Source organism: Macaca fascicularis, chromosome 11 (assembly GCF_037993035.2).
Source record: "Macaca fascicularis isolate 582-1 chromosome 11, T2T-MFA8v1.1".
In the NCBI taxonomy this organism is placed as follows: Eukaryota; Metazoa; Chordata; class Mammalia; order Primates; family Cercopithecidae; genus Macaca; species Macaca fascicularis.
In genome coordinates, this window is record NC_088385.1 from 118,871,983 (window position 1) to 118,894,235 (window position 22,253).

The following is a 22,253-nucleotide window of genomic DNA, read 5'->3' on the forward strand; positions in this document are numbered from 1 at the left end:
AACTCTTTATGATACAGGAAAAGGAATAAGTGATCCAAAGACTCAAAGAAATTTTTCAAGGTTACATAGAGTTGATGGTAGAATTGGAGCTAAAACCCAAATCTATAACATCAAGCTACTTCCCTATTCAACGTGGAAAAATGGAACCAATGAACACATATTTGTTGTTTCTAAGTTAGGCTCTGTGAGGACTTAGGAGTGACAACAGAAATAAAGGGCATTGTCCTATTTGTTCCCACCTGAACACCAGAATAATGAGAGTCTACACCTTGCTAAGAAGTAAAGAAAAAATCTTACCTTGAGAAAACAAAGGCCATTTGACCAACTCGACAAGTATAATCTATCACCTGTGAAAAGAACAAATGTGAGAAATGTCTTAAGACATTGTCAATCATATAATTATAAATACCAAGTCATCAGTTAACACTCAATAGAACAAAAAGATTTCCAAAAGCCAGTTTGCTTCTGTCAAGCAATATTTGCTATAAAATTCATCAAATAGATAGTTCCTTATTAGCACTGTATATAATAGAATTTTATCTCTATTACTATATTCTAAAAAGTACAACAACAACAACAAAGCCACAAAGAAAGCCTGCAGGAAGTAGCCTAATATGGAATTTGGGTACTCAAACAAATTCTCTTAAAAAGACAGGCATATATGAAATCATATAGTAATCCTCCATCTTCTAATAACAGTTCAGCTCTTTTCTCTTAGACCCAGAGAGGTGTGGACTTTTTCAGACTTTATGAGTGGAATGAAACCCTTCTTATAAGATGACCAGTAAAAAGTGTAATAGGCCAGGATTAGTATAATAGGGCAGGGTCAAATATGCCCTTTGGATGTAAGACTGTTAAGATACTAGATGATAGAACATTTTCAAAATCTTGACTTGTGTTAGACACCGTAAAACAACTTATAGAAGAATTATTCCTACCCTCTAGGACTTTATGATGTAAGACTGAATAGAACATCTTAAAGAAATAATAGAATTAAAAATAAGCTTTTTTCTAGTTTTTAGACAGAAAACAATATATTTGGAATGGCATTGTTAGGGATCAATAAGCATTAAGTGAGCAATTAATCAATAATCAGATATTGGTAATTAATCTGCCCCAAACAGTTTGGACCAGGAATAGGACAGCTACTGTTGACTTTAGGGAAACAAGTAAAATTGTTTTTTGTGACCCCTCCCACTCACTTCCCTTCTTCACTTTTCATTCTTTCCTCTGTCAGGTGGTTATCCTGTGTTTAACTCTTATTTTTACCTGGGTACCAATGAATCTCTGATAAAAAGCTTATTGTTGGCTGGGTGCCGTGGCTCACGCCTGTAATCCTAGCACTATAGGAGGCCGAGGCAGATGGATCATGAGGTCAAGTGATCAAGACCATCTGGGCCAACATGGTGAAACCTTGTCTCTACTAAAAATACAAAAATTAGCTGGCTGTGGTGGCATGCACCTGTAGTCCCAGCTACTCGGGAGGCTGAGGCAGGAGAATCGTTTGAACCTGGGAGGTGGAGGTTGCAGTGAGCAGAGATTACGCCACTGCACTCTGCACTCCAGCCTGATAACAGAATGAAAATCCGTCTCAAAAAAAAAAAAAAAGTTTATGGCAGAAGTCTTGCTAGGGTATTCAAAGAGAACTCAGGCTGAACACGGTGGCTCACATCTCTAATCCCAGCACTTGGGGAGGACAAGGCAGAAGGTTCACTTGAGCCCAGGAGTTTGAGACTAGCCTAGGCAACATAATATGACCCTCCCATCTCTACAAAACTACAATTAAAAAAAGAGAAAAGAAAAAATTAGCCAGGCATGGTGGCACACACCTGTGGTCCCAGCAACTTGGGAGGCTGAGATGGGGGGATCACTTGGACCCAGGAGACTGAGGCAGCAGTGAGCTGTGATCATACCACTGCACTCCAGCCTGAGTGACAGAGTGAAATCTTGTATCAAAAAAACAAAAAGAAAAGAAAACCCAAAGAAGAAAAAGTATCTTCAAAGCTCTTTGTGTGTGTGTGTGTGTGTGTGTGTGTGTGTGTGTGTGCGCGCGTGTGTATGTAGCTATAATAGCAGACTAATAGGTAGTAGAGTTAATATATCAGGCCGTGGTTGGGCACGGTGGCTTATGCCTGTAGTCCCAGCACTATGGGAGGCCAAGGTGGGTGAATCACCTGAGGTCAGAAGTTCAAGACCAGCCTGGCCATGTCTCTACTGAAAATACAAAAATTAGCCGGGTATGGTGACATGCACCGGTAGTCCCAGCTACTTAGGAGGCTGAGGCAGGAGATCGCTTGAACCTGGGAGGCGGAGGTTGCAGTGAGTCAAGATCGCGCCACTGCACTCCAGCCTGGACAACAGAGTGAGACTCTGCCCCCAAATATATACACACACACACACACACACACACACACATATATATATACACACATATAAATACTTTTTCCTCTTTGGGTTTTCATTTTTTTTTGAGACAAGGTGTTACCCAGGCTGGAGGGCAGTGGTATGATCACAGCTCACTGTGGCCTCAATCTCTTGTCCCCTACCAAAAAAAAAAAAAAAAAAAAATATATATATATATATATATATATATATATATCTTAGGCTAAAGCTTTTCTTCTTGAAACCAGTGACAGAGTATGGGTTATAAAGAGAAATATAGTATACGCATCTGTATGCATAGAAAGCAGTAGGATACCATATTTTAGAGCTAATCTCATGTCCTTCCCATTTTTCTTTCAAATATTTTTTGTTCTGCTGCCAGGAGCTCAAGCCTCAGAAAATTATTGCCCCATGTTTTCTCCATTCTTGGCTTCCAGTCTAATCATGGCAACTTCTTTAGGGAATGACTTGTGGCTGAATAAGTCTCACAATCTATAGTCAGTCTATTGGCTTTTGAGTGAATGAATGAATAAATAAAAACTTGAAATGCTATCCCTGTAAGGCTGTTGGACTTTTTATACATTCACTTACCTAAAGGGAAAGATATTGAATAATTCTTTCTTTCTTTTTTTTTTTTTTTTGAGACGGAGTAGTCTTACTCTCATCCAGGCTGGAGTGCAGTAGCACAATCTCGGCTCACTGCAAGCTCTGCCTCCTGGGTTCACGCCATTCTCCTGCCTCAGCCTCCTGATAGCTGGGACCACAGGCGCCCACCACCACGTCTGGCTAATTTTTTGTATTTTTAGTAGAGATGGGGTTTCACCGTGTTATCCAGGATGGTCTCAATCTCCTGACCTCATGATCCGCCCACCTTGGCCTCCCAAAGTGCTGGGATTACAGGCGTGAGCCACCGCGCCCGGCCATTATTTCTTTATAGTATCTTTCAGTTACAGAATACTAAAGGATATATAGCCACGGGTCCTTACTAACTTGTAGGGAGCTAAGAAACTATGTGAGTTTAAAATATGGAAGAGTAGGCCAGGCACGATGGCTCATGCCTGTAATCTCGGCACTCTGGGGGGCCGAGGAGGGCAAATCACGAGGTCAGAAGATCGAGACCATCCTGGCCAACATGGTGAAACCCCATCTCTACGATAAATACAAAAATTAGCTGGGCATGGTGGCACATGCCTGTAATCCCAGCTACTTGGGGGGCTGAGACAGGAGAATTGCTTGAACCAGGAGGTCAGAGGCTGCAGTGAGTCGAGATCGCGCCACTGCACTCCAGCCTGGCGACAGAGCGAGACTCTATCTCAAAAAAAACAAACAACAAAAAAAGAAGAGTAATTATTAGTATGGAATAAATACCCAGAGGTAAACTAAAGAAAAGGGCCCAGAGTATAATCCTGTGTTGCACAATACAGTAGCTATAGCTGCATGTGGCTAATTAAATTAAAATTAATTAAAATTAAATAAAATTTAAAATTCAATTCCTCAATCACACTGGCCACATTATAGGTGTTTGGTATCCACATATAGCTAGTAGCTACTGAACTAGACTGTGAATTAAACATTTTTATTATTGAAAAACTTTGAACAGCTCTTATGTAAACTATGATATCTTGTTCAGGATACTGCTTAAGGGCCTCTTCATGTTACTTTTTCAGTTATTTCCTCAGTGCCCTTTCTCCTTACAGCAAGAGAGAGTGAGAGAAGAAATTTTAAAAGCACTCTCTGCCCCTGCCCTTCTTCAAACATGAACATCTAGAACAACAGAAAAAAGTAAGAAGAGTATCTCCTTAAGAAGTTAATCAGGGCCAAGTGTGGTGGCTCAAGCCTGTAATCCCAGCACTTTGGGAGGCCGAGGTGGGTGGATCACAAGGTCAGGAGATCAAGACCATCCTGGCTAACACAATGAAACCCCGTCTCTACTAAAAATACAAAAAATGAGCCAGGTGTGGTGGCAGGTGCCTGTAGTCCCAGCTACTCAGGAGGCTGAGGCAGGAGAATGGCATGAACCTGGGAGGCAGAGCTTGCAGTGAGCCGAGATCGCACCACTGTACTTCAGCCTGCGCGACAGAGCAAGACTCCGTCTAAAAAAAAAAAAAAATCAATCAGATGAAGAGTTCATAGAATCATAGCATCTTGGAGGTGGAAGGGACATTAAAGATCACACAGACTAACATTTCATTTTATTTTATTTTATTTATTTATTTTTTTAGACAGAGTTTTGTTCTCGTTGCCCAGGCTGGAGTGCAATGGCACAATCTTGGCTCACTGCAACCTCTGCCTCCTGGGTTCAAGCAATTCTCCTGCCTCAGCCTCCCAAGTAGCTGGGATTACAGGTATGTGCCACCATGCCCAGTTAATTTTGTATTTTTAGTAGAGATGGGGTTTCTCCATATAGGTCAGTTTGGTCTTGAACTCCCAACCTCAGGTGACCCGCCCGCTTCTGCCTCCCAGTGTGCTGAGATTACAGGTGTGAGCCACCATGCCCGGCCAACATTTCATTCTGTTTGTTTGTTTGTTTGCTTTTTTTTTTGTTTTATTTTTGAGATGGAGTCTCTCACTGTCGCCCAGGCTGGAGTACAGTGTGGCGTGATCTCAGCTCACTGCAAGCTCTGCCTCCCAGGTTCACGCCATTCTCCTGCCTCAGCCTCCCAAGTAGCTGGGACTACAGGCACCTGCCACCACGTCTGGCTAATTTTTTGTATTTTTAGTAGAGACTGGGTTTCACCATGTTAGCCAGGATGGTCTCAATCTCCTAACCTCGTGATCTGCCCGCCTCAGCCTCCTAAAGTGTTGGGATTACAGGCGTGAGCCACTGCACCCAGCCAACACTTCATTTTACAATGAAAAATTGGAGGTGCAAGAAAGGGAGATGGTATGTCTAAGGTCACAACAGGAGATAAATAACAGAACTGGGTCTCCCAGGGTTGGCATGGAGTCAAGAAGAATTTCCCTTCCTGAATCAAACCAGGCAGGCATGCCAGCACTGTAAATAATATTCCTATAATCAAACCTGTGTGTGTATGTGTGTGTGTGTGAGAGAGAGAGAGAGAGAGAGAGAGAGAGAGAGAGAAAGGGAGAGGAGGAAGTGATGTCAAAAGAATGAAAACTGTGGGAACACGTTTTTCCTTCGATTAACCTCCATAAATGCACCTAGCTAGGGCTACATGCTTACACTGTTTATCAGGGATATACGGGGATTGTTTTTACATACTATTATTATTTTTTTTTTTGAGACAGGGTCTGTCTCTGTCACCCAGGCTGGGGTACAGTGGCTCAAGTGATCCTCCTGCTGCAGCCCCCCAAGTTGCTAGGACTCCAGGCATGCGCTACAATGCCTGGCTAATTTTTTTGGTATCTTTTGTAGAGATGGGCTTTCACCACTTTGCCCAGATTGGCCTCGAATTCCTGGGCATAAGCAATCTGCCCCCCTCAGCCTCCCTAACTGCTGGGATTACAGGTAGGAGTCACCACACCTGGCTTAGCATACTATTATTAACTATCAGCTCTGAATAAAACTTACCAGTGGAGATGTGCTCTGTCCACTCTGGGTGTGTTTCATCCTCAGTTCTGTGTACAAATACCAGATGTAATTGATGGTGTAGAGAAATGAGGAAATGTAGAATATCTAGGTTAAAATCAAAACAACCCATCACAACTATCTCACTCTGACACTGTGAAGTTCTTTCAACATATTCCATTATTTTCTATTATGGGAATCCTACCTACTAGTCTATTAGTAATGTACCATCTAGTGTCTATCAGGCAAAACCATACCAAGTCTGAAATTCTTTTTTTTGTGTGTGTGACAGAGTTTTTACTCTTGTTGCCTAGGCTGAGTGCAGTGGCACAATCTTGGCTCACTGTAACCTCTGCCTCCCGGGTTCAAATGGTTCTCCTGCCTCAGCCTCCCGAGTAGCTGAGATTACAGGCACGTGTCAGTATGCCCCGCTAAATTTTATTGTATTTTTGGTAGAGATGGGGTTTCACCATGTTGGCCAGGCTGGTCTCGAACTCCTGACCTCAGGTGATCCACTCACCTTGGCTTCCCTAAGTGCTGGGATTACAGGTGTGAGCCATCGCACCTGGTCCCAAGTCTGAAATTCTAACAGGCCTACCTAAAACATGCCCTGCTTTCTTATTTTATCCTTTGGACTGTTCAGAAGAACCACAGCATTATCCCACCTCTACCTGCCCAACAGTCCCACTTTTATGAAGATATCATATAATCTTTTTCTATTTTATTTTTTGGTTTTTTTTTTTTTTTTTTTTTTTTTGAGACGGAGTCTCGCTCTGTCGCCCAGGATGGAGTGCAGTGGCCGCATCTCGGCTCATTGCAAGCTCCGCCTCCCGGGTTTACGCCATTCTCCTGCCTCAGCCTCCTGAGTAGCTGGGACTACAGGCGCCCGCCACCTCGCCCGGCTAGTTTTTTGTATTTTTTAGTAGAGATGGGGTTTCACCGTGTTAGCCAGGATGGTCTTGGTCTCCTGACCTCGTGATCCACCCGTCTCGGCCTCCCAAAGTGCTGGGATTACAGGCTTGAGCCACCGCGCCCAGCCTTTCTATTTTATTTTTTAATTGGAAAGGCAATAAGGATTTCTACTTCTAGTAATGACAGGCTAAGCTATTTGAATCAACTTTCCATTCAAAAGTACTAAACATGATGAATAAGATATATTTTTTAAAATCCTTAAAAGAACCTAAGAACTGAGATGATATCAAAGAACTAGTAGGATAAAATCTAAGGGAAGGAATTTCTACTTCCAGCTTTGATGAGATAACAGGAATAGAATTTACCCTCCAGCCTTAAACAACTAAAAATTGAATAAAATATATGAAAACATCCAGTTTTCAAACAGTAGGCAACAAGCAGAAGAGAATAGCAATCCCTGAAAAAAGAAAAGCAAGGTGAGTCCATCAAGTGCCCCAGCTCACCAGCTGGTAAGAGAACAAGAGGGCTGGGCATGGTAGCTCACCCTGTAATCTCAGCACTTTGTGAGGCCAAGGTGGGCGGATCACGAGGTCGAGATCGAGACCATCCTGGCCAACATGGTGAAACCCCATCTCTACTATAAATACAAAAATTAGCTGGGCGTGGTGGTGCATGCCTGTAGTCTCAGCTACTTGGGAGACTGAGGCAGGAGAATCACTTGAACCCAGGAGGCAGATGTTGCAGTGAGCTGATATTGCACCACTGCACTCCAGCCTGGCGACAGAGCGAGACTCCATCTCAAAAAAAAAAAAAAAGAAAAGAAAAAAGAAAGAAAAGAAAAAGAGTGAGTACAGGAGCGGGAATCCAAACAGACCACTGTCTTGGTGAGTTCAGAAGACAAAATTCAGAGTTTGGGAGGCCAAGGCAGCTAAAATTTGTCAAGTACAGTATCAGAGCAGGGGAAGCTATATAGTGACATGATTCTCAGGAGAGCTGCAGAGGTCACCCCAAGTCTTTGGTTAAGTATTAATCAATGTATATGGGAGAGAAAACCATGAAAACCAGAGAAAGAACCATCAGAAAGGAGTAGATGGGACAATCCCTAAAGCTCACACAGGGCCAAGAATAGTTTGTTTGCTTTCTCATCAACCAGAGTGGAAAAATACACAGGGCATAATCATAAGAAGAACATTGCTTCTGTAATGGGATCAAATTAGCCATACATAAAAGGCTGCCCTCACAATGCTTAAAAGCAAGCCTTCTAATTAGCGGGGTGTGGTGGTGCACGCCTGTAATCCCAGCACTTTGAGAGGCCGAGGCAGGCAGATCACCTGAGGTCAGGAGTCTGAGACCAGCCTGACCAATATGGTGAAACCCCATCTCTACTAGAAATACAAAAATTAGCTAGGCATGGTGGTGTGTGCCTGTAATCCCAGCCACTTGGGAGGCTGAGGCAGGAGATTTGCTTGAGTCTGGGAGGCGGAGGTTGCAGTGAGCTGAGATCACGCCACTGCACTCCAGCCTGGGCAATGGAGCAAGACTCTGTCTCAAAAAAATAAAAATCACAAAATTAGCTGGGCATGGTGGCATGCACCTGTGGTCCCAGCTACTCAGGGGTCTGAGGTGGGAGGATTGCTTGAGCCCAGGAGGTCGAAGCTGCAATGAGCTGTGATTGAACCACTGCATTCCAGCCTGGGAGACAGGGCAAGACCCTGTCTCAAACAATAATGATAGTAATAATAATAATAGTTTAGAAATAGGAAATTGGAACAGACCTATAACTAGTAAGGAGATTTAATCAGTAATCAAAAAATTTCCCCAAACACAAAGCCTAGAACCAAATGGCTTTACTGGTAAATTATATCAAACACTTAGAGAATAATTACCACCAAAACCTGTCAAGTGATTCCAAAAAGTTGAACAGGATGCAATGCTTCCCAACTCATTCTATGAAGCCAGCAAAACCCTGATAGCAAAGCCAGACAATGACACTACAAGAAAAGAACAGACCAATATCCCTGATGAAAACTGTTGTAAAAATCCTCAACAAAATAGTAGCAAACAAAATTCAACAGCACATTAAAAGGATTATATACCATGACGAAATAGGAGCTATTCCTGGAATGCAAGGATGGTTCAACACACAAAAATCAATTAATATATCACATTAATAGAAGTAAGGAAAAAACTATATGACTATTTCAATTAATGCAGAAAAGCATCTGACAAAATTCAATACCCTTTCATGATTTAAAAAAAAAAAAAAAAAAAGCCACCAAAAAAAATCCCAAACTAGGAACAGAAGAAAACTATCTCAACAAAATAAAGGCTAGTACATATACACACTGGAGTACTATTCAGCAATAAAAAAAATGAGATCTGTCATTTGCAACTACATAGATGGAACTGGAGATCATTATATTAAGTGAAACAAGCCAGGCACAGAAAGGCAACCATTGTATATTTGCAGTTATTTGTGGAATCTAAAAATCAAAACAATTGAACTCATGGACATAAAGAGTAGAAGGATGGTACCAGAAGCTGGGAAGGGTAGTGGGAAGGTAGGAAGGAGGTGGAAATGGTTAATGCGTACAAAAAATATATATAGTAATGGGTACAAAATACATATATAATAATGAGTACAAAAATATATATAGTTAGAATAAATAAGACCCACTATTTGATAGCATAACAAGGTGACTATAGTCAACAATAACTTAATTGTACATTTTAAAAGAATTAAAACAGTATAATTGTATTGCTTATAACAGAAAGGAAAAATGCTTGAAGGGATGGATAACCCCATTCTCCATCATGTAATTATTTTACACTGCATGCCTGTATCAAAATATTTCATGTACCCCCATAAATATATATACCTACTATGTACCCACAAAATTTTAAAAAATTGTTTTAAATGTTACCAATTTATAGTCTTCCTCTACCAGAGGTATATAACAATTCCCATTTTATTACACATTTACAATATTAAATCATTTCATAAACAAAAAAGCAAAAACAAAATAAAAAAACAATAAAGGCCATATATGAAAAGCCCAGAGAAAACATCATACTCAATGATGAAAGACAAAGCTTTTCTTCTAAGTTCAGAACAAGGTGAGGATGCCTGCTTTTACCACTTCTATTCAATGTAGTTTTGGAAGTCCTAGCTAGAGCAATTAAACAAGAAGAAACACAAGATAATGAAATTGAAAAGGAAGATATAAAATCATATTTGTTTGCAGATAACACGATCTTATATGTAGAAAACTCTAAAGATTACACACGTGCGCACACACACACACACACACACGCAACTGTTCAAACAAATAATAGAATTCAGTCAAGTAGCCAGATACAAAACAACATGCAAAAATCAGATGCACTTCTACGTATCAACATGAACAGTCCAAAAAAGAAATTATGAAAATAGTTCCATTTACAATATCATTAAAAACAATAAAATACTTAGGAATAACTTAACCAAAGAGGCAAAAGACTTGTACACTAAAAAGTATGAAACATCGCTAAAAGAAATTAGAGAAGACACCAATAAATAGAGAGATACCCATGTTTATGGACTGGAAGAGTTACTATTTAGTTTTTTGTTTTTTGTTTTTTTGAGACAAGGTCTCACTCTGTCACTCAGGCTGGAGTGTCGTGGCGGAATCATAGCTCACTGCAGCCTCAACCTCTTGGGCTCAAGCAATTCTCCCATCCCAGCCTCCAGAGTAGCTGGAATTACAGGTGCACACCACCACACCCAGCTAATTTTTGTATTTTTTGTAGAGACAGGGCCTCGCCATGTTTCCCAGGCTGTTCTCAAACTCCTGGGCTCAAGCAATCTGCCTGCCTCAGCTTCCCAAAGCGTTGGGATTGTAGGCATGAGCCATCACACCTGGCTGAAACACTTACTGTTGTTAAGATGTTCAATACTACCCTAAGTGACCTACAGATTCAATGCAATCTCTATCAAAATCACAATAACTTTTTTTTTGCAGAAATAAAATATACCATACTAAAATTCATATGGAATCTCAAGGGACCCTAAATAGCTAAAACAATCTTGAAAAAGAGAGGCCGGGCATGATGGCTCACGCCTGTATTCCCAGCACTTTGGGAGTTTGAGGTAGGAGGATCACTTGAGCCCAGAGGTTTGAGACCAGCCTGAGCAACATGGCAAGATCCTATCTCTACAGGAAAAAAAAAAAAAATTAAAAATTAGCCAGGTGTGGTGATGTGCACCTGTGGTCCTAGCTACTCAGGAGGCTGAGACAGGAGGATCCCTTCAGCCCAGAAGGTCGAGGCTGCAGTGAGCCAAGATCATGCCACTGCACTCCAGCCTGGGCGACAGAGCAAGACCCTGTCTCAAAAAGTAAAAAGTTGGAAGACTCACACTTTCTGGTTTCATACAGAACGAATGGATCAGAATTTCAAGCCTGTAATCCCAGCACTTTGGGAGGCCGAGGCGGGCGGATCACGAGGTCAGGAGATCGAGACCATCCTGGCTAACACGGTGAAACCCCGTCTCTACTAAAAATACAAAAAGAAATTAGCCGGGCGTGGTGGCGGGCGCCTGTAGTCCCAGCTACTCCGGAGGCTGAGGCAGGAGAATGGCGTGAACCCGGGAGGCGGAGCTTGCAGTGAGCCGAGATCGCGCCACTGCACTCCAGTCTGGGTGACAGAGCGAGACTCCGTCTCAAAAAAAAATAAAAAAATAAAAAAATAAAAATAAAGCCCAGAAATAAATCCTACATATATAATCAAATGATTTTGACAAGGGTGCCATGATCATTCAATGGGGAAAGGACACTCTTTTCAACAAATGGGGCCAGGCATGGTGGCTCACGCCTGTAATCCCAATGCTATGGAAGGCTGAGGCAGGAAGACTGCTTGAGCCCAGGAGTTCAAGACTAGTGTGAACAACATAGGAGGCCCCATCTCTACCAAAAATACAAAAATTATCCAGGTGTGGTGGCATGCACCTGTAGTCCCAGCTACTTGGGAGGCTGAGGTGGGAAGATCAATTGAGCCCAGAAGGTCGAGGCTACAGTGAGCCATGATCATGTCACTGCACTCCAGTCTGGGTAACAGACCAAGATTCTGTCTCAAATAAATAAATAAATGGTACCAGGAAAACTGAACATCCACATGCACGAGAATGAAGTTGGACCCTTACTTTACACCACATACGAAAATCTACAAATAGATCACAGACTTAAACGTAAGACTAAAACTATAAAACTCTTAAAAGAAAATATAGTGTAAAAGCTTCATAACGTTAGATTTGAAAATGATTTCTTGGGTAGGACACCAAAAACATAAGCAACAAAAGAGAAAATGAACTGTAACAAAATTTATAAAACTTACATGCATCAGAGGACACAACAGAATAAAAAGGCAGCCTACAGAATGGGAGACAATATTTGCACATTGTATGTCTGGCAGGGGATTAATATAAATACTTTATAAAGAATTCTTACAGCTCAGTAACAAAAAAGCAAACAATCTGATTAAAAAATGGGGAAGGGGCTGGGCATGGTGGCTCACACCTGTAATCCCAGCACTTTGAGAGGCCAAGGCAGGCAGATTGCTTGAAGTCAGGAGTTGAAGACCAGCCTGGCCAACATGGTGAAACCTCATCTCTACGAAAACTACAAAGATTAGCCAGGTGTGGTGGCGCATACCTGTAATCCCAGCTACTCAGGAGTCTGAGGCAGGAGAATCACTAGAACCCAGGAGGCGGAGGTTGCAGTGAGCCAAGATAGCGCCACTGCACTCCAGCCTGGGTAAGAAAGCGAGACTTTGTGCCCCCTAAAAAAAAAAAAAAAAGGGAAAGGACTTGAAGAGACATTTCTTCAGAAGATATATAAATGGCCAATAAGCACATGAAAAGTTATCCAACATTACTAATGATTAGAGAAATGCAAATCAAAACCACAATGAGATACCACTTTGTACCCATTAGGATGGCTATTACTTAAAAAACAAAAAAAACAGCAACAAATGTTGGCACGAATGTGGAAACCAGGGCACTGTGCACTGCTGTTATGGAAAATATGGTGTTTCCTCAAAAAATCAAACACAGAATTTCCTTCTGATCCAGTAATTCTACTCCTGAGTATATGTACAAAAGAACTGAAAGTAGGGGCTCAAATGTATTTGTACATCAATATTCATAGCAGCATTATTCACAACATCTAAAAGGTGGAAGTAACCCAAGTGTCCATTGACAGATAAACAGATAAACCAAATGTGGTCTATCCATACAATGGAATATTACTCAGCCTTAAAAACAGAGGAAATTCTGACACATGCTACAACAAGATAAACCTTAAAGACATGCTAAATGAAATAAGTCAGATACAAAAGGACAAACATTATGTGATTCCAGATTGAGACCATCCTGGCTAACACGGTGAAACCCCATCTCTAGTAAAATACAAAAAAAAAAATTAGCCGGGCATGGTGGCATACGCCTGTAGTCCCAGCTGCTCGGGAGGCTGAGGCAGGAGAATCGCTTGAACCTGGGAGGCAGAGGTTGCAGTGAGCCGAGATTATGCCATTGCACTTCAGCCCAGGCAATAGTGTGAGACTCTGTCTCAAAAACAAAACCAAAACCAAAACAAACAAACAAACTAGTGTGTGTAAGCCCTCTCCAGCTCATCCCTGATTACAAGTAAGAATCCTAGGAAAAATATAAAAAACAACCACTTGAAGACACTGAAAAGTAAACAAAAACAGGTAGATTGTGGAAAGGAGTCAAACTTGGAGAAGTAAACCGAACAGAAGAAGTGAGTTTCCCAAACTTTTTCCTCTCTTTTCTCTTAGTTTTGCTCAAGCATGTACCTCAGTCATGATAGTGCTCAATGAAGGCACCTCCAACTCTAATAGAAATCTATCTTAAGGAAACAGAGATCAGAAAAGGGCCCCCTTTGGGCAGGAAAGTATGGAGGGAATCCTAGAAGAAAGGCAGTCAGGAAAAGGGATGCTTTAATTCTGTGTATTAATCCAAACAAGTCTCAGCCTAACCTGTCTACTATGCATGTGCATGACAGTCTCAAACCAACACAGCCAAGGCTTATAGAACTAAACTGAGATTTGAACCATTGTCCACAGATGATGAGACCAAATTTACATTCTAAACCTAATCAGGTTGCCTGCTAAAATAAAAGTATTAACAATCTCTAGAGAGTTACAAAAGGACCCAGATTGTATGCAACATAGTATTCATGACATCTAAGATGCAATCCTAAATTACCTGACATACAAAGAATAGGAAAACGTGACCCATTCTCATGGGAAAAGATAATCAACAGATACCAACCTAGAAATGAACCAGACATTGGAAATATCCAACAAATATTTTTAAAAGCAGCTATTATACTACATAGCTGAACAAGGTAAAGGAAAACATATCTGAAATGATTTGGAGGGTGATGGAAACAGGAATGTTTGTTATCTTGATTGTGGTGATGATTTCACAGGGGAATAGATATGTAAAAGCTGATTAAATTATACACTATAAATACATATAGTTTACTATAGATATAGCTCAATAAAGTTGTAAAAAAAAACAAAGTAACAGGCCGGGTGCAGTGGCTCATGCCTATAATCCCAGCACTTTGGGGGGCCAAGACGGGTAGATCACGAGGTCAGGAGATTGAGAACATTCCGGTTAACATGGTGAAACCCCATCTCTACTAAAAATACAAAAAATTAGCTGGGCATGGTGGCAGGCACCTGTAGTCCCAGCTACTTGGGAGGCTGAGGCAGGAGAACGGTGTGAACCTGGGAGGTGGAGCTTGCAATGAGCCGAGATGGTGCCACTGCACTCCAGCCTAGATGACAGAGCGAGACTCCATCTCAAAAAAAAAAAAAAAAGAAAGTAACATTAACCACATCCGTACCAAGCACAAAGTAAATATTATTAATCAACATTTTACAGATTAGGAGACTGAAGTTCAGAAAGATTAGGTACTGGCCAAACATTACAAAGTTAATCAGGTCCAGGATTCTAATACAGACTTTTCTGATCAAAGACTATAATTATCTCAGTAAACAATACAGTCTTAATTCTATTTAACTCCTGAGGTTATTAGCGGGACTGAGCAAAGTATGACTCTAAAACTTTTTAAACTCATATGAGATTGGTAATATATTAGTGCACAGATTTTATACCACCAATTATATATCATTAATTTCTTACTAAATTGAAAGAAATTATCCCTCTAGTAACAAATTCCAAAGGAAATATCTAGCAGTGAGCATAGGCTGCATTTTAACCTTTACTTTTTTCACACCACGTCTCAGAAATATAGAAGCAGTATTATATACTGATGGCACTATGTGAATTAATGCATTGGTAAAATTCATGAAAGATATACAATCCATATATGATTATCTGTAGTATTTTCAAAATCCAATGTTCATTTTATTCTTGTAACACAAAACCATCCAATCATTTCAAATGATGTTATAGAAAAGTATTTCATTACCTGGAAATATGGTCACAATACGTTGAGTAATAAAAACCGGTTATAAAAAAGTATTCATTGGCTGGGGACGGAGGCTCACACCTGTAATCCCAGCACTTTGGGAGGCTGAGGCTGGCAGATCATGAGGTCAAGAGATCAAGACCATCCTGGCCAACATGGTGAAACCCAGTCTCTACTGAAAGTACAAAAATTAGCTGGGCCTGGTGGTGCACGCCTGTAGTCTCAGCTACTCGGGAGGCTGAGGCAGGAGAATCACTTGAACCTAGGAGGCGGAGCTTGCAGTGAGCCGAGATTGTGCCATTGTACTCCAGCCTGGTGACAGACCGAGTCTCAGTCTCAAAAAACAAAAAAAATAATCCCAGCACTTTGGGAGGCCGAGGCGGGCGCATCACGAGGTCAGGAAATAGAGACCATCCTGGCAAACACGGTGAAACCCCGTTTCTATTAAAAATACAAAAAATTAGCCGGGCGTAGTGGCAGGCGCCTGTAGTCCCAGCTACTTGGGAGGCTGAGGCAGGAGAATGGCGTGAACCCGGGAGGCAGAGCTTGCAGTGAGCTGAGATCATGTCACTGCACTCCAGCCTGGGAGAGAGAGCGAGACTCCGTCTCAAAACAAACAAACAAAAATTAAAGAGTAAAGATAATATTATTTATCTTTTTGCTTCTCTGAATTTTCAAAATTTTCTATAATAAATAAATAGTGTTTTTGTATGAAAAAAGATAGAAGCTATTGTTTCAAAATGTAACAATAAATAAATGGGTCTCCACTTCCCAAGGTGAATCATCTTTGTTTCTATTTAGATCTGAGTGTGCCTTTCTTGCAAGGTGCAGTGACAGTCTTGTAGCACTTACCTGTCCAACTGCTTGTAGGTTATAGCAGATGATGTCCTTATTTGCTACTGAAGCTCCATAGAGAAGTGTCTCTGTGAGCCAGCAAAGTCCCAGGAGCAGGTCACAGAAGCTCAGATAAAAAAGTGGTCTTATCTGTCAAAGTAATAAAATCCTCATTTCATACATGATGTAGCTAGGAGAATGTTAACAATGTAACAATTCTTACATTTTATCTTTCTAGTAGGAAACTGGCATCATTTTTCTGGGGCCTCTGCCATTGGCTGATTGTGGGGAATGCAAATGAAGACTACAGATAGGAAGAAATCTATAACATAACTACAGTTATCCCAACTGTTCTGGAATCAGAGTACTCATGGATAGATTAGTACTGAAACTTCTTACTCACAGGGACACTCCTTTCTTAGGTATAGGGTTAAAAAAAGAGTGGAAAGATGAGAAATTTTGCAGTGGACATGTACCACAAGGAGACAATTGAGAGTGCTTTAGTGGCACAGGCAACATCTTCTACTTTTTTTTTTTTTTTTTGAGACAGAGTTTTGCTCTGTCACCCAGGCTAGAGTGCAGTGGCACAATCTCAGCTCACTGCAAGCTCCGCCTCCCAGGTTCACACCATTCTCCTGCCTCAGCCTCCCAAGTAGCTGGGATTATAGGTGCCTGCCACCGCGCCCGGCTAATTTTTTGTATTTTTAGTAGAGACGGGGCTCCATCATGTTAGCCAGGATGGTCTCGATCTCCTGACCTCATGATCCACCCGCCTCGGTCTCCCAAAGTGCTGGGATTACAGGTGTGAGCCACTGTGCCCAGTGGCAACATCTTCTAAATATAAAAAATGAGGTAATCTGCTAAGTGTTTAGGGATGTGGCTGAAGACTTAAAGAAAATGAAAACATGTTTACAGTAATAAAAAGTCAGGGTAAAAAGTCAGTAATAGTGAAAAATGTCAGAATGAACTGTACATGTTGCCTTTCAATTTCTGACCACACTAGTGAAATCTGTCTTCTTATCCTCCTTTTGGCATCCCCATTCCCACTTATCTAAAAATAGTTTTGGTCCTTCTATGGAGAAAATTATAAAACATTTATTGAGGGACTCCTAAAGGAGGTCTAAAGTGAAGAAATATGTCATATGCTTATAGATTGTAAGATGCAATACTATAAAAATTTCAATTCTGCCTAAATCGTTCTATAGATTAAATGCAATCTCAATGAAAGCTCAACCTACTTTCCTGTGGAACTTGACAAGCTGACCCTAAATCTGATGTAGAAATACAAAATATCACCCTGTGAGCCGCAATCCAAGGGAGTAACGGTTGGGTGTTTGCCATCTTAGGGAGAAGCTCTCATCCATGGCACACCTGGCATGGGCAAACCCCTTTAATGCACCACACCTGCAGCTTGTGGACAATGGCCTCACAGACCTCCACAGCAGCCCCACAGGACCCACAGGCCCCCCTCACTGCTCTCTTAACCTGGCAGCTGCTGCCTTATAAAAGTACAGTTGTGAATTTGACTCCAGGAAGTATTATGCACTGTGTGGTTCTCGTGGGGTCTTAGGTTGTGGTCTGACACACACTGTGGTCATTCCCCTAGGTTTAGTGAAATGCTGTATGCAGGTGGATCCCCAAAAGTACAAGGGAATATTTAATGGATTCTCAGTTACACTTAAGGAGGATGGTGTTCATTGTTTGGCTAAAGGACGGGCTCTAACTTTCATTGGTCACTCCATGCAGGGGCTCTGCAAGTTTGGCTTTTATGAAGTCTTTAAAGTCTTGTATAGCAACATACTCCCAGAGCATGTTATCTCTGGTGCACATCACTATACTTGGCTGCCTCTGCCAGTGCTGAATTATTTGCTGTAACTGCCCTATGGAAGCTGGTAAGGTTCAAATTCAAACCCAATCAGGTTAGACCAAGACTTTGAGGGATGCAGCTCCCAAGATGTATAAGGAAGAAGGCCTAAAAACATTCTACAGAGGGGTTGCTCCTCTCTGGATGAGACAGATAGCATATGCCATGATAAGTTTGCCTGCTTTTAAGGTACTGTTGAAGCATTGTACAAGTTTGTGGTTCAGAAGCCCTGTAGTGAATGTTCAAAGGCAGAGGAGCTGGTTGTAACATTTGTAGCAGGTTACATACCTGGAGTGTTTTGTGCAATTGTTTCTCACCCTGATGATTCTGTGGTATTTGTGTTAAATAAAGAAAAAGGTAGCAGTGCTTCTCAAGTTCTCCAGAGACTTGGATTTAAAGGTGTATGGAAGGGACTGTTTGCCTGTATCATTATGACTGGTACTCTGACTGCACTACAGTAGTTTATCTATGATTCTAGATGCCAGAATCTCTGAAGAAGAGGCTTGGGTTAACTCAGCAGATAGATCAAAGCAAATGTGGGCTGAATCTGCCTGTTGATCAGTGTTGAAGAAAGTACAAAAGGAACTTTCATATATTTGACAGTGTAGGAAATTGTCTATTCCTGATATTATTACTATAGTACTCTTGCTTAAGTCAAGAATTTCAAATTTACCATTGAAATAAACCCAATTCTTCAGGGAAAAAAAATACAAAATATTAAGATAACCAAGACACTCTTAAAAAAAAAAAGGAGAACTTGCCCCACCTCATCTTAAGACTTATTGCGGGATCTGGCCAGCAGCCTGCAATGCAACGGGGCTCTTTCTTTGTTCCCAGACGGATCGGCAGGTTGAGAAATAAAAGACAGACACGAAATAGTGAAAGCTGGGTCCAGGGGGGTCACCACCTTCTGGTCCTACGATGCCGCCAATGCACTGGATATATCAGCATTTATTATTAAGTTTAGTGAGGGCGGGGGCAGGTTAGTGAGGGATTTAGGGTCGTTTATGAGGTGAGATGATCACATGGAGATGAAATAATTCTTTAACATAACATCGGTATGCAGAGGTGCAGTATACAGAGATAAGAATTTAAATATAGTGTGTGCGTCAGCAATTTCTAACAGAGCCTTGAAACAGAAACACAGTCTATCCATAACCTATGTTTAGTAAGATACTAATCAGCAATAATAACTGCAGCAAAAGCTGGTTGCAAACAATCAATAGAAACAGGACGTGAAACAACCAGTTAGACCACAAATTCTCAGAAAGGAGTATGCCTTAACCCTAAAGAGACCTAGAAGAGCTGTGGCAAGATAAAGGCATTTATAACCCTATCTTCTCCATATGAAACAGGTGCCCCTCATGTGTCCATTTATAGGCTCTCCACAAGGGTCTCATTCCATTCCCAGAGCTATGAACATCTGCTTTTCTGGGATAGGAATCTTGGTGATGTGAAACCTCCCTGACTGCACATCCGTTTATAGGCTCTCTGCAGGGGGAAGCACATCACGTGCTGTTGGCTCATTTTGGCAATCCAACCTGACATTGTCTTTACACAGTCCTGCATGCAATTTTGTACTTACAATAATCAGGAGCATTTAATCTTTTATTCCGTAGCAATAGTTTCAGGGGGTCTCCCTACAAAGACTAACATAGACCTAGAGAGAAGATACTGTGGTACTAGTACAGGGATGGACAAATAGGTGAATAGAATGAAAATATCCCAAATTAAGCCCAGCAATATATATATCTCTCTCTGATGTATGATACAAGTGACTTTTTCAATCAGTGGAAAAGGGACAGTCTTTTCAAAATATGAAGCTAGAACAATTGGGTATCCATACAGGGAAAAAAAAATGAAATTAGGCCCCTACTTTGTATCACACTACACTCAAAAAATCAGTTCTAGGACGGGCACGGTGGCTCATGTCTGTAATCCCTGTACTTTGGGAGGTGGGCAGATCACCTGAGGTCAGCAGTTCAAAACCAGCCTGGCCAACATGGCGAAACCCCATCTCTACTAAAAATACAAAAATTAGCTGGGCATGGTGGTGGGCGTCTGTAATCCCACACTCAGGAGGCTGAGGCAGGAGAATCATTTGAACCCAGGAGGCGGAGGCTGCAGTGAGCCGAGATCGCGCCACTGCACTCCAGCCTGAGCGACAGAGTGAGACTCCATCTAATCAGTTCTAGGCCAGGCTCAGTGGATTATGACTACAATCCTAACACTTTGGGAGGCCAAGGCAGGAGACCTGCTTGAGCCCAGGAGTTCAAGACCAGACTGGGCAACATGGTGGATTCCATCTCTACAAATAATATAAAACACAAAAAAATTAGCTGGTCACGGTGACATACACTTGTGGTCCCAGCTACTTGGGAGTCTGAGGCAGGAGGATCACTTGAGACCAGAAGGTCGAGGTTGCAGTGAGCCATTAATGCATCACTGCACTTCAGCCAGGGCAACAGAACAAGACCCTGTCTCAAAAAAAAAAAAAAAAAAAAAAAAAAAAATCCATTCCAAGTGGTTTAAAGACCAAAATGTGAAAGGGCAAAAACAATAAATCTTTTTTTTACATTCTATGTCATTTTATTCCGTAGCAATAGTTTCAGGGGGTCTCCTATGTTAGTAAAAAGACTAACATAGACCTAGAAAGAAGTGCAAGCAAACCTCACCTCGTTTTGCCCTCCTTTGCCCTGCCAAAGACTTTTGATATGTTTTAACATCTCCCTATACATAGGGTCCCTTTCCTTTCCTTTTCCTCTTTCCCCCTTTCCCTTTCCTGGGAGTCCAAATGGCCATAAACATATGAAAATATGCCCTACCTTATTAGTAATAAAGGAAATGAAAAATTAAAACTACAATAAGAAAATAATTATACACCCATGGCAAAAATTTTAAGTCTGATAACAGCGAGTATTAATGGGAACAAAAAGCAACAGGACCCTTTATACACTGCTGGCACAACCAGCTGGAAAAGAGTTTGGCATTAATTTAGGGGCAGTGGAAATCCTATGACAATTCTGATATTGGGCAAATACACTAGATAAACTTGTTCATCTGTGCACCAGAAAACATGTACAAGAATGCTTATAGCAGCATAATGTACAAGAATGCTTATACAAGAATGCTTATGTACAAGAAAACATGTACAAGAATGCTTATAGCAGCATAAGCAGGTAAATAAATTCTAGTATATTCATACTACAGAATACCAAACATCAATGAAAATGAAATGACCTCGTGCTCTATACAACGTGGATACATCTCACAAATAATATTGAGGGATAAAAGCAACTCACAAAACAATACATACAAAAATACATATAGCATTATTCCATTTATATCGAGTTCAAAAATGAGCAAAACTAAATTGTTTAAACATACATACATTTCTGGTAAACTGTACATAAGAGTAAAAAAATGCTTATCACAAAAATCTGGATACTGATTATCTCTAAAGGTGAGAGGGAGAGCTGTGATTGGGAAGAACCTCAACAGGTATATGTCTGGAGGTACAGGTAATGTTCCATTTCTTGTCACTAGTGTTTGTTTATAATCATTCTTTAAACAGTACATATATGTTTCATGCATTCTAGTTCATGTCTGATATATCTCACAATAAAAAAATACATTTACAAATTTTAAAGTCCTGGCCAAGCATTGTGGCTCAAGCCTATAATCCCAGCACTTTGTGAGGCTGAGGCGGGAAGACTGAATGAAGCCAGGAGTTCCAGGCCAGCCTTGGCAACATAAACGAGACCCCTGTCTCTACAAAATTAAAAATTAAAAAAATTAGCTGGCTATGGTGGCATGCACCTGTAGTCCCAGCTATTCAGGAAGCTGAGGTGGCAGGATCACTTAGGTCTAGCAGTTTGAGGCTACAGTAGGCTATGTACTATGGCCTGAGTGACATTGCAAAATCCTGTTATTTAAAAAAAAAAAAAAAAAAAACAGATATTACCTAATACGAGAACTAATCTCCCTATATATACAAAAGAGAATTTCTCATCTCTTTCTCCCAAGCCCACCTGTACAAGAGGATTTTTCTCATATATTTCTCCCAAACCAGAAAAAGAGGTAAGATGCTAATTAATATCTTGTTAATAGGGTTAGACGGTCACGTTGCCTTGGCTAACAGAAACATAAACAAGTGAACTAATACGTAATAAAACATTTAAAAGTATAAAGCATTTAATAAATATCAGCTATTATGTTAACCACATATGGCCTT

General features: G+C 41.0%; 1 protein-coding gene and 1 pseudogene across 29 annotated transcripts in view; one reads left to right on the forward strand and one right to left on the reverse strand.

The window, feature by feature from the left end:
• TMEM116 (transmembrane protein 116) overlaps nt 1-22,253 on the reverse strand; it is a 109,189-nt gene that overhangs the window by 65,606 nt on the left and 21,330 nt on the right. For 14 of the 29 annotated variants that reach the window (XR_012420691.1, XR_012420692.1, XR_012420690.1 and 11 more), the window contains 3 exons: nt 16,174-16,305; nt 5,915-6,019; nt 298-347 (listed from right to left, as the gene is read on the reverse strand). Coding sequence is in view for 26 of the 29 variants with exons in the window: in XM_045365986.3 (XP_045221921.2) it covers nt 298-347; nt 5,915-6,019; nt 16,174-16,305 (287 nt within the window). In the remaining 3 variants the exon portion in view is untranslated. Of the gene's footprint in view, nt 1-297; nt 348-5,914; nt 6,020-8,709; nt 8,815-12,510; nt 12,640-16,173; nt 16,306-22,253 lie in introns of those variants that run through there. The other 15 variants (XM_074007911.1, XM_074007910.1, XM_074007913.1 and 12 more) reach the window with 4 other exon arrangements.
• On the forward strand, nt 17,779-18,513 carry LOC102118209 (solute carrier family 25 member 3 pseudogene; annotated as a pseudogene).